Below are 14,849 nucleotides of genomic sequence, written 5' to 3'. Positions count from 1 at the left end.
TCCCCCTGCCCACCCCAGTCCTGGCCAAATAACTCCTCTTCATCTATCTGTTGCACTGGGCTGCATCCACTGAAAACCCTCAGCCGCCCTGGGAGGTGGCAGGGCAGGGAGGCCATCCCTATTCCTGGTCCCAAGGCCCAGCCATGGCTTAACACAGCCCTCTCCAGAGACACCTGTTTCTCAGCCCAGCCTGGCCCCCAGGGTTCTGGCTGGGGAAGGGAAAGACAGGGCACAGTGGGTGTGGTTCTTGCTCTGAAGGGCTTTTTTTAAACTTCTTCCTCTGCAGGGTACCTCGTGAGCAAGGAGTTCACCCAGCTTAACATCCTGCAGAAGATACCCATCCTCAAGGATGGTGACTTCGTCTTGAGTGAAAGGTGCTGTCCTTCCGTCCCTCCTCCTAAGCCCCCAGCCCACCTAGCCTCAGGCTCTCCCACTGTGTGCCCTCTCAGACCTCAGGGCAGGTGAGGGTGAAAGCGAGGGGTGTGGTGAGAGCTGACAGCTGGGGAGGAGGTGGTCAGGAGGGCGGGGCTGATGCAGCATACCTCTGTACCTCTTTTGCCTTCGTCCTCCCTTCTGGACCCAGAGCCTCTCCTTCCCCAGACTGAGGATTACTAGAAGAGAACGTGGGGGCACCTGGGTGGCTCAGTGGATTAAGCATCCGACTTTGACTCAGGTCATGATCTCATGGTTCGCAGGTTCAGGTGCTGCATCAGGCTCCGGTGCTGTCAGTGCAAAGCCTGCTTCAGATCCTCTGTCTCCCTCTCATTCTGCCCCTCCCCTGCCCGTGCTCACTTGCTCTCTCTCCCTCTCTCAAAAATAAATAAATATTTAAAAAATTTGAAAGGGAACATGGGAACATGTATCCAGTGTTGCACGGAGAGCAGGTTCAACAAATGGAGGCAGAAAGGGCCTCTCCTGACTCCCCAGGCTACTCTCCAGAGTCACAACCCATGGTGAGGACCAGCCACCAGGCAGATAGAGGACAAGAAGTCAGGTGGCTACAGGAGGGATGGCCAGAGGACCTGCCAGAATGGACCCACGGCATATTTGAGGACATGTTTCCCCTCCTGGTCCCCAACCCATGCACTTAGACTTGATGCAAGATTCCAGAGGCCCAGAGAGCGTTTTCTGAGCTGTGCAACCTTGGTCAAGGCACTCACTTATTCTGAACCTTCGTTTTCTCATGTGCAAATGGGATGACAAGTCTCCAGCTCATAGGGAAGCTGCTGTGATATCACAGAGATGAGGCTTTCAAAGCACAAAGCAGAGGGTCTAGCCCAGATTCTGTGCTTGAGATAGCAAAGGAAGGAGGGAACTCTGGAGGGGACAGTCAGGGGAGATGGACGAGGTAGTGCCCGGGGAGCTGCAGATGGGAGTGGAGGCCAGCAAGTACAGAGAAGCCCCAGAACTCCACTGAGGGATGGGAGCAGCTGGAGCAGAGGCCATGAACCAAGATCCTCACAGCCACTGCTCTTGCCCTTAACTCCAGCACCGCCATCTTGATTTACTTGAGCTCTCGGTACCAGACGGCAGACCACTAGTACCCATCTGAACTCCGGGCCCGTGCTCGCGTCCACGAGTACCTGGGCTGGCATGCTGACTGCATCTGTGGCACCTTTGGCGTGCCCTTGTGGACTCAGGTGAGGGGAGCGAGCGGGGACCTGGGAGCAGACAGGGACTACAGCCTGAGCCCACCCTTTGCCTCCATCAGGTGTTGGCACCACTCATTGGAGTCTGTGTGACTGAGGAGAAGGTGGAACGCAACAAGGCTGCCATGGCCCGGGCACTGCAGCAGCTGGAGGACAAGTTCCTGGGGGACTGGGCCTTCCTCAACAGCCAGCAGGTGACGCTGGCCGACCTCATGGCACTGGAGGAGCTGATGCAGGTACCAGCTGGGCCAATGAAGGAGCATCTATAGGCAGCATTCTTCCTATCACCATGCCCATTAGACAGACAGAAATACTGAAGCATATAGAAAGCTAGGAATTTGCCCAGAAATACAGAGCAAGTTTCTCTTTGAACTGGTGCTGGAGCCCTGACCTCCTGCTTCCCTCCTGTATGTGCTATTTTGGGCTGGTGCTCTTGGGGGCACTGCCCTGGGCCTCATGTGGGAGTTGGGGAAGGGGCCTGACATTGGGGTCTCAGTATCACTTTAACTTTCCCATCATTGTCCCCACAGCCTATAGCTCTTGGGTGTGACCTGTTTGAGGGACGGCCAAAACTGGCAGCATGGCGTGAACGAGTGGAGGCTTTCTTGGGTACTGATCTGTGCCAGGAGACCCATGGCCCCATCTTGAACATCCTGAAGCAGGTGGCCAACAAAACAGTCCCACCACCCCCACCAGAAATCTACCCATATATGCTATTTCGTATTTCCAGGATCCCCTGAGGAGTCTGGAATAGGGACTGATGGCTGGAGTCCAGGAGATTAGCAATAAAGAGTCATCCTTAGTTTCTTACTTGTCCTTTTTCATCTTTTCCATCTTGCCTCAGCCTCCTGTTTCTGACTCCAGGAGGAGCTCTGCACAGGCAGGATACCTTATGTCCTTGGTAGTGCTTCTTCTCAGGTGCAGAAGATATAATAGTCAATAGAAGATTATTACATATATAAAAAGCTCTGAACATTCAATAACGTGAAGAGAAACAAATCAACTAAAAATCAGCAAATGCCATTGGTCTTTTAAAAATAATAAAGGCTCCAACACTTGAATAAGGACACAAAAATTATTGTTTTTTTCTGTTTATTTATTATTTATTTATTTTTTTAAGTAGGCTCTGTGCTCAGTGTGGAGCCCAACATGGGACTTGAACTCATGACCTTGAGATCAAGATCTGAGCTGAGACCAAGAGTTGGATGCTTAACCAACTGAGCCACCCAAGCTCCAGATTTATTGGTTTTATTACACTGTCGTATTGTATGTATGGAATAAAAGTATGTTCCAGTAACCCCCATCACAGTTAACCAAAGGAACCTTGCAGATAACAAGTCAATATAACGTTGTTACCAGGGCAACAAAATATTAAGAAATCAATGAGAATTGCAAACTACTAAAGGATACGACGGTGTTTCATGGGATATGGTAATGATTTTTGAAGTCTGGGAAACTTAAAAGACTTAACAAGCACTCCTGTCTTCCAGCAGTTTCAGTGTAATAGCAAACAGTGGGGTTATAGACTGTCACACAAGCTACCATGTATATCAGCTGGGTGTATTTGTATGACTGAGCCCATGCCAGTTACTTTAACAGAGAGAACGGAATATAAAGAATTGGTCACCAGGCATGATAGAACTCTACTGGCAAAGAAAACCCACATTATCCCAGACTAACCCTAGGGCTGGGGGACCAAGGGAGGAAATTGGAATTATTAAAATCCTGATGCTGAATGAAGGGTGGAACTCAGGTCTCTGAGGAGGGTGCTGCTGCCTCCAGAACCCCAAAGGGGGCCGCATGGGGCTGAGATCAGACCTTGGGGAAGGGACACCAGATGGAGGGTTCTGGTATCTCTCAGGGTGAATGGAAACACTGGTCCTAAGAGTACTGTGTTGGAAGACTGCAAAGAGTTCAACCGAGTTATGGGAGAATCACTGCTACCAGGGCAAAGACCTGTTGGTGTGGGGATGTTGACAGTGTCCATAACCTTTGACCTCCTCTAGCCTCCTACTCAGTTCATGATATCAGTATTTTCAGGGCAGGGCATAATACCGTGTCTAATACCCCATGGTGTAGGGCATGATCTAAAAAACCTCTGTTGGAGAAGTTGGTGGTCAACTGCATCCCTGTGGCCATTTCTGCCTGGGAATCAAGATGTCTTCACTATTTGAACAGGAGTGCTAGAAGAGAAAAACAATTCTGAGGAAAACAGGTCTCCCCACATAAAATTTTATACCCAGCCAAAATAGCACTCTTGTGGGAAGGTAGAAAATGTCAGAAAATGTGCACCTCTCCTGAGCTACCTAACAAAAGCGAGGTGTGCTTTTTATGTGGGAGTTCAACCAAACAGAAGATAAGAAGACATTGGCCCAGGACCATACTGACATCTAGAATACTGGGTAAGAAGCAATGGGCTAAACCCCAGGTGTTGCCCGCCCCCCCCCCCCACTAACTGTGATGACATCCCTGACAGTGATGGAAGGGTGGCTTGAAACAAAGCCCCAAGCCAGGTGGGAGACTTCCGTCTTCAAGTCCACCATGTGGATTAGCTTTAGCTGATGGTCTGGCACTTCTTTATTTCCTGGAACTGTCTCCTAATCCTGGGGCTTGTGGCTGTTTTTCAGTTTTGATTTGTCAGTTTCCTGTACCCTCATTTTGACGTGTCCTGCCAGGTGGTGAAAAAGTCAGCCTCCAGCTGCCCTCCTGGTGGATCCCCAATAGTGGGTATGAGATGGCCTCTCATTGGCCCCAGTCACGCTTGTCCTCAGACTTCCATGCTGGTCACAGTGTCCCGCCCCACTGTGGACCTGGCACCCTACCTGCACCTGCTGTCCCAGGACTGCTGCCCCATCACATCTTCACCAGGTGGAATGGCATCCCCTCCAAGCCGGACTCAGCAGTAGTGCTCCAAGGTTCCCCTCCTCCCAAGGTCCCTCTCCTTACCCCCACCTTCCTCTTGGAGCCCAGAGCTTTTGGGATCTCTTCTATCTGTGCCTGGCAGGCTCCCTTCCCCAGAGGGAAGTCAGTCATGTCAGAACAGAGCCACCACTCCATGCCTCCTCCCTGTGAATGTTGGGCAGTGTCAGACTGCTTGGGTTGCTATAACAAAAATACCAGAGACCGGGTGGCTTAAGTGACAAACATTTATTTCTCAACACTTCTGGAGGTTGGGAAGCACAAGATCAAGATGCCAGTAGATACAGTATTTGATGAGAGCCTGCTTCCTGGTTCGTAAATGACTGTCTTCTCTCCATGTCCTCATGTGGTAGAAGGGGCTAGAGAGTTCCCTGGAGTCTCATTAATCTCATTCACAAGGGATTCATACCATCCCCTTGGGGGTTAGGATTTCATCATATGAATTTGGAGGAGAAGTGAACTCAAACATCTAGTCCATAGCAGGCAGGTCCCAAGCCTTGCCAGTATGGTGTTTTAAATAAGTAGGTAAATAAATAAATAAAACATTTTATGTTTATTTTTGAAAGAGAAGGAGGGACAGAGAGAGGGAGAGAGAATCACAAGCAGGCTATCAGCGCAGAACCCCATATAGGTCTCAGACCTACCCACTGTAAGATCATGGCCTGAGCCAAAATCAAGATTCAGACACTTAACCCACTGAGCCACCCAGGCATCCCTATTCATTTATTTTTACATTAGTACAGATAGTGATACTTTCTAGAAAATGATTATATAGACTCACTCAAATAAAAACGTATCCTATTATATGGTTTATAATATATGGTATATATATATAATATAATATATATGGTTTATAATATATCCTATTATATGGTTTCAGTGAGATTGCTTGAGAAAAAACTCACATCTGGACTGATTCTTAAAACATACTTTTCACCACCCTGTATCTTTGGGTTCAAAGTATAGATTATTGGGGTACCTGGCTGGCTCAGTGGGTAGAGCATGTGATTCTTGATCTCAGGGTTGTAAGTCTGAGCCCCACATTGAGTGTAGAGATTACTTAGAAATAAAATCTTTTTTGGGTGTTGCCATCATTCTGTGGGATCCTTTCCTGTGGGGAAAGATTTGTTATTGTATTTGACTAAGAAAATAGCAGTGAAGTGGTGATGGTAAAACAGTTGGTGTGATGGGCAAGAAGACACTGGTGTCAGGGAGACGCTAGCTATTGAGAAGTATTTTGATACATTTTGATACAGCTACTGGGGCAGCTGATTCTATTGTATGCTTCTTTTTTTTTTTTTTTTTTAAATGTTTTATTTATTTCTAGCAGAGAGAGAGACACACACACAGGGTGAGCAGGGGAGGGTCAGAGAGAGAGGGAGATACAGACTCTGAAACAGGCTCCAGGCTCTGAGCTGGCAGTCAGCACAGAGCCCGACGCGGGGCTCGAACCCACGAACCGTGAGATCATGACCCAAGCGAAAGTCGGACGCTCAACCGACTAAGCCACCCGGGTGCCCCGCTTCTTTTTTTTTTTAAGTCTTTTTTTTTAATGTTTAATTTTGAGAGAAGGAGAAAGATCAAATGTAAGTTAAGAGAGGGGCAGAAAAAGAGAGGGACAGAGGATCTGAAGCAGGCTCTGCGCTGACAGCAGAGAGCCTGATGTGGGGTTTGAACTCATGGACCGTGAGATCATGACCTGAGCCGAAGTCCTATGCTTAACTAACTGAACCATCCAGCTGCCCCTGTATAGTATGCTTCTAATGGGCCAGGCCCAGCTCTGAGTACATTGCATGTATGACCTCACTGAGTCACTGAGTAAAGTGTAGGTTACTACAGTGCACAACAGCCACTGCACCCATGGACCAGAACATGGTCCCCCAGTTCCTGCTAATGGACCAGTAATCTGTGACTATTAGTACCAGTGCCCTCATGGGTTACTGCTGAATACAACTGTGGAACACTCCCACAAATAGCATTGCTGGGTAAGGGCTTCATGTATCTATTTTTTTGAAATGGAATGATTTTTAAAAATTATTTATTAAAAAACTTTTTAATGGACATAATTACACCAGTTTCAGGTGTACAGCATAGTGATTTGATCACTCTATACATTATGCTATGCTCACAAATGTAGGTACCATCTGTCACCATTCTATGCTATTACAATATCATTGACTGTATATGCTGTACCATTCATCCCCTTGACTTATTCATTCCATACCTCCACTCCCCTTTACCTATTTTCCCAATCCCCTCACCCGCTCTTCTCTCTAGGGCCCAATAGTTTGTCCTCTGTATTTATAGATCTGATTCTGCTATCACATGCTATTTTCAAAAAAAATTTTTTTACAGTTTATTTATTTTGAGAGGATTGCAGAGAGAGAGAGGAAGAGGGAATCCCAAGCAAGCTCTGCAGTGTCAGCACGAGATCCCAACTCGATCTCGCAAACCATGAGATCATGACCAGAGCCCAAATCAAGAGTCAGATCCTTGGGGCGCCTGGGTGGCTTAGTCGGTTAAGCGTCCGACTTTCGCTTAGGTCATGATCTCACGATTCGTGGGTTCGAGCCCCGCGTCGGGCTCTGTGCTGACTGCCAGCTCAGAGCCTGGAGCCTGTTTCAGTCTGTGACTCCCTCTCTCTCTGACCCTCCCCTGCTCACGCTGTCTCTCTCTCTCTCTCCTAGAAATAAATAAAAAACATTAAAAAAAAAAAAAAAAAGAGTCAGATCCTTAATCGACTAAGCCACCCAGATGCCTCAGGGATTTTTTTTAAAGGTTTATTTATGGGCGCCTGGGTGGCTCAGTTGGTTGGGCCTCCGACTTTGGCTCAGGTCATAATCTCATGGTTTGTGGGTTCGAGCCCCATGTCAGGCTCTGTGCTGACAGCTGGTTTGGAGCCTGGAGCCTGCTTCTGATTCTGTGTCTCCCTCTCTCTCTGACCCTCCCCTGCTCATGCTGCCTCTCTCTCTCAGAAATAAATAAAACATTAAAAAATAAAAGATTTATTTATTTATTTATTGAGAGAGAGAGAGAGAGAGAGAGAGAAAGCACCAGTAGGGAAGGGGCAGAGAGAGAGAGGGAGACACAGAATCCAAAGCAGGCTCCAGGCTCTGAGCTGTCAGCACAGAGCCTGACATTGGGCTTGAACTCATGAATCGCAATATCATGACCTGATACTTAACCAACTTAAGTTGATACTTAACCAGTCACTTAACCAACTGAGCCACCCAGGTGCCCTCCTGGCTGGCTTCTTTATGAAACCTTGGTCTCCTGCAAAACAACAAAATTCACAGTTGGCTATCATGGCATCGAGCATGAATATTTTCTTACAGAAACAAGGTGGCAGAGAAGTAGATTTGAAGGAAAGATTTGAACTGCACTACCTACCTTGTTAACCCTTTGGTGACCGGTTTCACTAGCATCTTACCGGTATCTCAGGAAGGAAAGAACACAGTGTCTTTAATCATCGCAAAGCCGACCATCCTGTTTTGTAATCAAGGGCTTCTCATCACCAACCACGTGACTGAACACAAAACTTTTAGGAAATTGCAATTATGTAACAGAAACAGACCTCGTCAAAGTACACAACACTTTCAGGTGTCTTACAGTTCCAGTTGCCAATATTTGTTTTCGAGTGAGTGATTAGTTTTCTCCCAAGGCCCCTCTTTTCCCTGCCACAGATGGAGGCCATGTGGCTCATGTGGCTGCACTCCTTAGATGTGACAGTAGATGTCACTGCCAACCAATAAATGGGGTCCTTAACCTCGGGATCTGAGCCCCTTTCCTTGGGCCTTGGAGCCGCTTCTTGGTCCATCTGTGTCATTCCCAGCCTGAACCCAGACTAGCTCCCATGTCACATCTGTCCTGCCCTGGGGGCTCCGGTGGGTGTCTTCCCCTTTAGACCCTGTTCTGATGGCTTCACTTTCAGACACCCTTCATACTTGTTTGCTTTCCTGGGACTTTTCCATCTTCCCCCAGAGCATTGAGGATGGAGGCAGCCTGTGCCTTCTAGATCCACACCAGCTACTTTGTTGTTCAAACAATTGGATGGTTTTTTCTTTCAATAGACACTGCAATAAAGTATAAGAGGTAAACAAACAATAAAGTTTAGTCAAACAGTCACTGTGAGTTCAGTGTAAATGACAGCTATGTCCGGGAGGGTGGCCACAACTGAACTAGCCATGCTGGGCACCATCGTAGGAGGGAGCAGCAGGATACCCAGGTGGCCTGCCAGGAGGAGAGACGGAAGAGACTCCTGGAAGTGACTTAAATCCTGAATTGGTCTTGGCAGAGGGAAGGGCCTGAGCTAATGCTGGAAGCAGGAAGGTTGAGTGTGATTGGGACTCTCCAGCAGCTGGGTGTGGTGAAGGGCATCCTGGGAGACCAAGGTCAACATGGCAAAATGAGCATGGACTCTTGAGCCATGCTGAGGACGGGGTGTTAGCTCCCAGAAACTGCTATTGCCCAGGTATGTGACCAGCTGGGGGGTGGGGGGCAGGGCCTTACTTGGTGGAGTGAGTAGGGAGAGCTGGGTGGAGGGCAGGATGAAGGGGGAATCTATCAATGGCAGAGACTTATTCTGCCAGAGGCCTGTAAGCTTTTGAGGAAGGTGGGAATGGCTAGGTGTCAGGGTCCCCAAGGCCACTGCCCCCACCTACCACCCACCTGCAAATACCAGAGAGGGGCCCACCAGTGCCATCCCACCTGTAGGCCCATGCCCGCATGAATGAGTGCCCAAGCAGTCATGATGACTGTGTCCAGGGCACCCTGGGCATGCCTGTGTGGACCCAGGAGAGATGGGTGATGAGGGAGTATGACAGGTGTGGGCAAGGCCAAGGTGTTGTGAGGTGTGGGCTGCAGACAGAGCCCACCCTCCACCCACCTGACACATGCTGATTCTGCTCATCTGTAGGCAGGTGCCCAGGGAGAAGCTGGGCAGGAACAGAGCCAGACAAGTTCCGGAGGGGCATGGCTTTCATTTCCCGTCCCCAGGTGACACTAGTTGACTTTATGGTGCTGAAGGAGCTACTGGTGCTGGCATGGGCTCAGACCAGAAGGGCAGCCTCCCTCCACTGACCCTGCCTGGGGATGCCAGGGGTGCCATCTCTGTTTGGCAGATGTTGGGGTACCTCCCTGGCTTCTCTCAGGTCCTGTGGCTGCCCTTGGGCCTCAGGTGGGGTCAGTGGCATGGCTATCCCTGCCTCTTGGACCCGTGTCCTCAGAATCAAAGCCTTGGCACTGGCCCGTCCATGAGCCCAATGACCCATGTGGGTCTGGAGTGTTGTGCTGGGAAGACCGGTCACGGCTGGTGGCACAGCAGGAGTTAATGGAGGCTTTCTGGGTGCAGGGTTGTGCCAAGGCCACACCCTCTGGGTGCAGAGTTGTGCCAAGGCCCCTTTCTGGGGCAAGTCCCTCCCGGGGACCCCACCAGAGTTACATCATAGGTTCGTGTGGAGGGCTGGGAGAAGTAAGAAAGACTCCTCTCTGGTCACCTATCCTTGGCCTTCTCCCTCCACTGCTTTTGGTTTGTCTCTGAGTCTCACTCTCTGTTGGATGAAGGAATGAATGAGCAAATGAGTAATGAATGAGTGAATGAGAGTTCCTTGCTGCCCTCCTCCCTATCTCTGTCTCCCCACCTTGATTCCAGGTTATTCTCTCTGTCTATTCCTCCCCTCTCTTGTGCCTCCCCTTCACTGCAGGGCTGTGGCCCCTATCCAATTTGGTAAACCCAGCTGGGGTTTTCTGTGCAGGGTTGGATTACAGGCCCCAGGGCTCCCTGATGGCTCTGGGCATGCCAAGTCTGAGCCCAGTCTCCCATCTACAGACTTGCTGGATGGCTGCTGGCTTTGCTGGGACTGCCTGGCTTCAATCCCTTCTGCCTGGGCTCCAGGATGGCTGGCTTTGGACAGCCTAACTCCTGGAGGCTGCCCGGCCCTCGCCCTCCTTCTCCACTGGGGAAGAGTCTGAGACAGCTGTGTTCCTTCTGCAGACAATGGCCTTCAGGGACTCTCCTTGGGAATGACAATGCACTTCTGCAGGGGTCAGCTTTGGGCCTCCTCTCAGTCCCTCCTTCCTGGGAACCCCTGTCAGAGCCCTAGGACCCTGCCTGATCCGAGCAGAGTGGTCAAGGGATACAGTGTCTTCACTGGGTGGGCTGGGTCATGAACTATCCTTGAAACTAAGGGTGGGGTCAGCTCTGCCCAAGCCACATGTCCTGTGAGTATGTGTGTTTGTAAGGGGTGGACTGTGTCCCTAAAAGTCCTCCCTGGCAGATTTCAGCTCCTATGAAAACAGTGGGGAAGACATTAGAGTTCCCTTGCATGGTCAGTGGCTCTGACCTCCTCAGGTCCCAGAATGGGGCTGGGGCAGCTCCTGGGAGGCCCCGGCTCCATTCCCAGGGGGCTTCTCTGGCTTGCTCCCTGCTCCATGAGTCCCCCCACTGGCATGGGCAAATGTGCATGCAAGACCCCAACTCCCAACCCACCCACAGCTGTTCTCTGGGTTCATGGAGGCCCTGCCCCACACCCCACCCTCAATGTCTCAAGACTTGGGTTCTGACAGAAAAGAAGTGTGCGTGACAGTCCAAGAGGAAGGCTGAGAGGCAAATGGACAAGGTTGGGGAGTGTGGGGTCAGCACTGCAGGGCTGAGGGCACTTGGGGGCATGGGATCAGATTTGGACTTGAGAAATCCCCTCTGGTGCTGTGTGTATCAGGAAGATGGAAGCAGAAGGGCTGGGCAGGAAGCTGGTGAGGCCAGAGGGGTCAGGTCGGGGTGAGGAGACAGAAGACTCCAGGGGGCTGGCCTGAGCCCCAGGGGGTGGGGAGCACCAGAGGACAGTCAAGAGAGAAATGCCTTTACTATGTCAGAATGTCAGGACAGTTACCCAGACTGGAGAGAGAAGAGGCCTGGGCTGGGGGCGGGGGAGGGAGCATGTGAACATATAAGTGTGTGTGTGACAGAGAGACAGAGAGACTCTGTGTGTGTGTGTGTGTGTGTGTGTGTGTTACTACGTGTGAGTTTGCATGAATCTGTGTGAGTGCATGAGGCACAGGAGCAGTGGGAGGAAAGACACAAAAGGCCTTAAGGACCAATAGTGGGTCTCTGTCAGAGAGCCTCCTACCTAACCAGGATTGTGAAAGCCTCCCTGGCTGCCAGGAGGCAGACAGAGATCAGAGGGAGGCCCAGCCAGAGGGAAGCAGCAGGATGTGGGGGTGTCCAGGGGCTTGTAACACCCAGTGAAGGGGGAGGGCCAGGTTGGGGACCCTGCTCTGAAGAACCAGTGACAAATATTCAACAGCCCACTCGGCCCCCATTCCACAGAGAGGCCAGGAGGTGGGGAGGCTTGGCAGGGCGCCCAGCTAGTAGCTAGAGGAAGTTGGCTTGGGGGAGGGGAACAGACGTCTTTGTGTCCCGTTTTGGGGGGGCCAAGCAAACCTCCCCGGAAGCAGGCTTGAGTGGAGAGCGGAGGACGACACTGGGCGGCGCAGGCATGCCGCTGGAGCTGTTTCTGGACCTGTACTCGCCCCCCTGCCGTGCCATTTACATTTTCGCCAGGAAGAATGGCATTCCCTTTGAGTTTCGGCCAGTAGAGCTAGGACGGGGTGAGTCTTGGCTAGGGTGGGCCCGGGGAGGGGGTTGGGGGGTGGCATCCTGGAGCCAGAACTTGCTGAGCCACCCATCCTCTGCACCCCCACAGGGGAGCACCTGAAGCCTGAATTCTTGAAGGTGAACCCCCTGGGGAAGGTACCTGCCCTGAGGGATGGGGACTTCCTGTTGGCCGAGAGGTAATGGAGTCCTGGGGTCTGTGGAGGCTTTGAGGTTGGGGGAGGTGGACAGAGGACGGCAGAAAGCTGATGGTCTCACACTCGGAGATCTTTCCAAACTACTGTGGTCCCTTCTTCCTCCTTTTAGCTCATCCAGCTTGGAGGCAGGGGGCTGGACTAGGGGGCTGCTTTGGGGCTAAAGCTGGTAGCTTCGGCATAGGGGATGGGGGTGGGCAAAGGTCACTCTGTCAGGCCTGGGCAACCTGGATGTAGCCAGGAAAGACCCAAGCTTGAGGTTAGCCCTCCCCAGATGTCCCGAACCTGGCCTTTCAAGTCCCAAGAGCCAGGAGCTAGGCAGCCCCAGATGTGCACTGGGTGCTGAATCCCAGCTCCCCACATCCTCGCTCTGGGCCACGGACAGATCACAGAACTTCCTGCCGCATGTTTCTCCTCTGTAAAAGGGAGTAGTGATGTAACCCCTCCCAGGACCTGCCTGAGAATGGAAACTGGGCACCACCTTTTTCTATAAAAACTTTTCTAGTCGCCATTACATTTTTATTATTTGACTTAGAAATTGCGTGCCAGGAGCCCAGGGAGGATCAAGAAAGGGGTTCTCCTTGATCCCCTCCCCCAGACCCTGGGCACTAGGGAGCACTGGCCTGGGAGGGAACTTGGAGACCCCATGGGCCAGATGTCCGTGGCAGGTCTGCCTCCCTCCTGCTCGGTAGGACCCGATGCCAAAGAGCTGGGCCTGGAGGCAGAGGGCTGGCTGGGTTAGTAGTCAGGAGGGGAAGTGGAAATGTGGGTCCATGGGGGAGTGACTGGAGACAAGATGGCCCGTGGTGGAGATGGTCTCCCCCGGAGATGGTGTTGGACAGAAATCCAGTCAAATCACCCTGTTTCTGAGAGATGAAGCTGCCTAGCCCTGAGGGGCAGGGCACTCTCTGACACCCCTGCTTGCAGTGTGGCCATCCTTTTATACTTGACACGCAAGTACCAGACGGCGCCGAACTGGTATCCACCTGAACTGAAGGCCCGCGCCTGCGTCGACGAGTACCTGGCGTGGCAGCACGCCGCCATCCAGCTGCCTGCCACCAACGTCTACCTGTGTAAGGTGAGCCTCCCTGCCCTGTTATGCAGGCTGGGGCAGCGGCCAGAACCCCCAGGGCTGGAAAGGACCTTATACAGCCTCCTATCCACTGTCCCAGGTAGACATCTGTAACTGACCACAGCATTCTTTCCCCTGAGTCTGAATGAATCCTCAGAATCCTTCAGAGTACAGTGCCCCAGGAGGGATCACTAACGGATGGTGGCCACAGGGAGGGGTGGAGAGGTGGGTGAGGATGTTTGGAGGAACCCAGGATAAGCTGCCTCCATTCCCCCTGCGGCCAGTCCCTCCTGCCCCACTTCTCGGGGCAGCCCGTGGACACCATGCGGCTAGACCGGCTGTTGGGGAGGCTGAAACCGGCCCTGCAGCACCTGGATCAGGAGGTCCTGGCAGCCAAGCCCTTCCTGGCCACTGAGCAGGTCTCCCTGGCCGATCTGATGGCATTCACGGAGCTGATGCAGGTAAGCTTCTCCTGCTTGCTTGCCCTCAGTGGGGGCGGGCAGGGGGGGACTCTGGGCACAGGGCTGAGTCCCCTGCTCCGGCTACCCTGTCTTCCCAGCCCACTGCTGTTGGCTGCGACCTCTTCCGAGACTGGCCCCGGCTGGCAGCCTGGCGAGCCCGAGTAGAGGCTGCCCTGGGCCCTGAGCTCGTCCAGGAAGCCCACAAGCTTGTTCTACAGCCTCGGGACCCCAGAGACGCCCAGCGGGACCCCCAGCTGGCACAAGAGCTGGTGCATCGGCTGCTGGAGCGGCTCAGCTGAGAGGGGAACGGGCTTCCCTCCACACACACACACACACACACACACACACACACACTAAACATGCTGTGTGCCCTATACCTGTCTCCAGCTTCCTCTGCCTTACCAAGTGGGGTCTCCCTGCTTCTGAGCAGAATCTGGAGGGACAAGAGATCTCCTGAGATGATGCAGCCTAGAGGAAGTAGCACTCAGGGTTCTCGCGGGCCTCCAGTTACCTTCCTGAGTTGCCAGCTCTGAATTCCACTGGCCACTGCCCGTCCCAAGCCAGACCGGAAGTTTCTGGGATTCTCTCCATGGCACAGCTTGGCTGGCCCACCCTAGATACTCCTGTGGCATTGTCCCCAGGGCCCCGACTACTCCCTAGACTCCTGTCTCTCTGTCTCTCAACACTTTTCTAGCCATAGTTCAGGCTAGACTGACCTCTGCATACCCCCAGCGCCTGCTTCTGAAGCCCTCCATGGTTACGTCCCATTGCCCCACCATCATTCTGGACCCAGCAGAGCCCCTTGGGTTATACTCTGCAATAAAGTTCTAGTGCTGAGAATTCCCATGTGTCAGTCCTTCTCAGACATGGGCCACAGGCACACACATAGGCCAAGAGGCCATTGTAGGTGATCCCCACCTCCTGCCCTTGAGCCAGGGGGCTCTC

General features: G+C 52.1%; 2 protein-coding genes across 6 annotated transcripts; both read left to right on the top strand.

Moving 5' to 3' along the window:
* Positions 1–286: 286 nt before the first annotated feature.
* On the top strand, positions 287–2,428 carry GSTT2B (glutathione S-transferase theta 2B; the record flags this gene model as incomplete). Its single annotated transcript, XM_039223831.1, is given in 4 exon segments — positions 287–374; positions 1,490–1,640; positions 1,712–1,885; positions 2,180–2,428. Coding segments are annotated over 4 exon segments (623 nt in total), but the record flags the coding sequence as incomplete, so codon positions are not given.
* A 6,499-nt stretch (positions 2,429–8,927) lies between these two features.
* LOC120225655 (glutathione S-transferase theta-1-like) lies at positions 8,928–14,744 on the top strand. 5 transcript variants are annotated; one of them, XM_039223843.1, is made up of 7 exons: positions 8,928–9,039; positions 9,484–9,563; positions 12,002–12,173; positions 12,269–12,356; positions 13,299–13,449; positions 13,728–13,904; positions 14,003–14,744. In XM_039223843.1, exons 2-7 carry the CDS (start codon positions 9,540–9,542, stop codon positions 14,201–14,203), a joined length of 813 nt encoding a protein of 270 aa, XP_039079774.1. In that variant the 5' UTR covers positions 8,928–9,039; positions 9,484–9,539; the 3' UTR covers positions 14,204–14,744. The 5 variants fall into 5 exon arrangements, with proteins under 5 accessions (XP_039079774.1, XP_039079777.1, XP_039079775.1 ...); XM_039223846.1 differs by lacking the exon at positions 9,484–9,563 and having other exon boundaries at positions 8,930–9,039; positions 12,021–12,173; XM_039223844.1 differs by lacking the exon at positions 9,484–9,563 and having other exon boundaries at positions 8,930–9,039.
* The last annotated feature ends 105 nt before the right edge of the window (positions 14,745–14,849 follow it).

Source organism: Hyaena hyaena, unplaced genomic scaffold, assembly GCF_003009895.1.
Source record: "Hyaena hyaena isolate Hyena2069 unplaced genomic scaffold, ASM300989v1 scaffold_1462, whole genome shotgun sequence".
Classification (NCBI taxonomy): Eukaryota; Metazoa; Chordata; class Mammalia; order Carnivora; family Hyaenidae; genus Hyaena; species Hyaena hyaena.
Note: the sequence above shows the minus strand (reverse complement) of the source record. Positions and strands in the feature narration are given on the sequence as shown.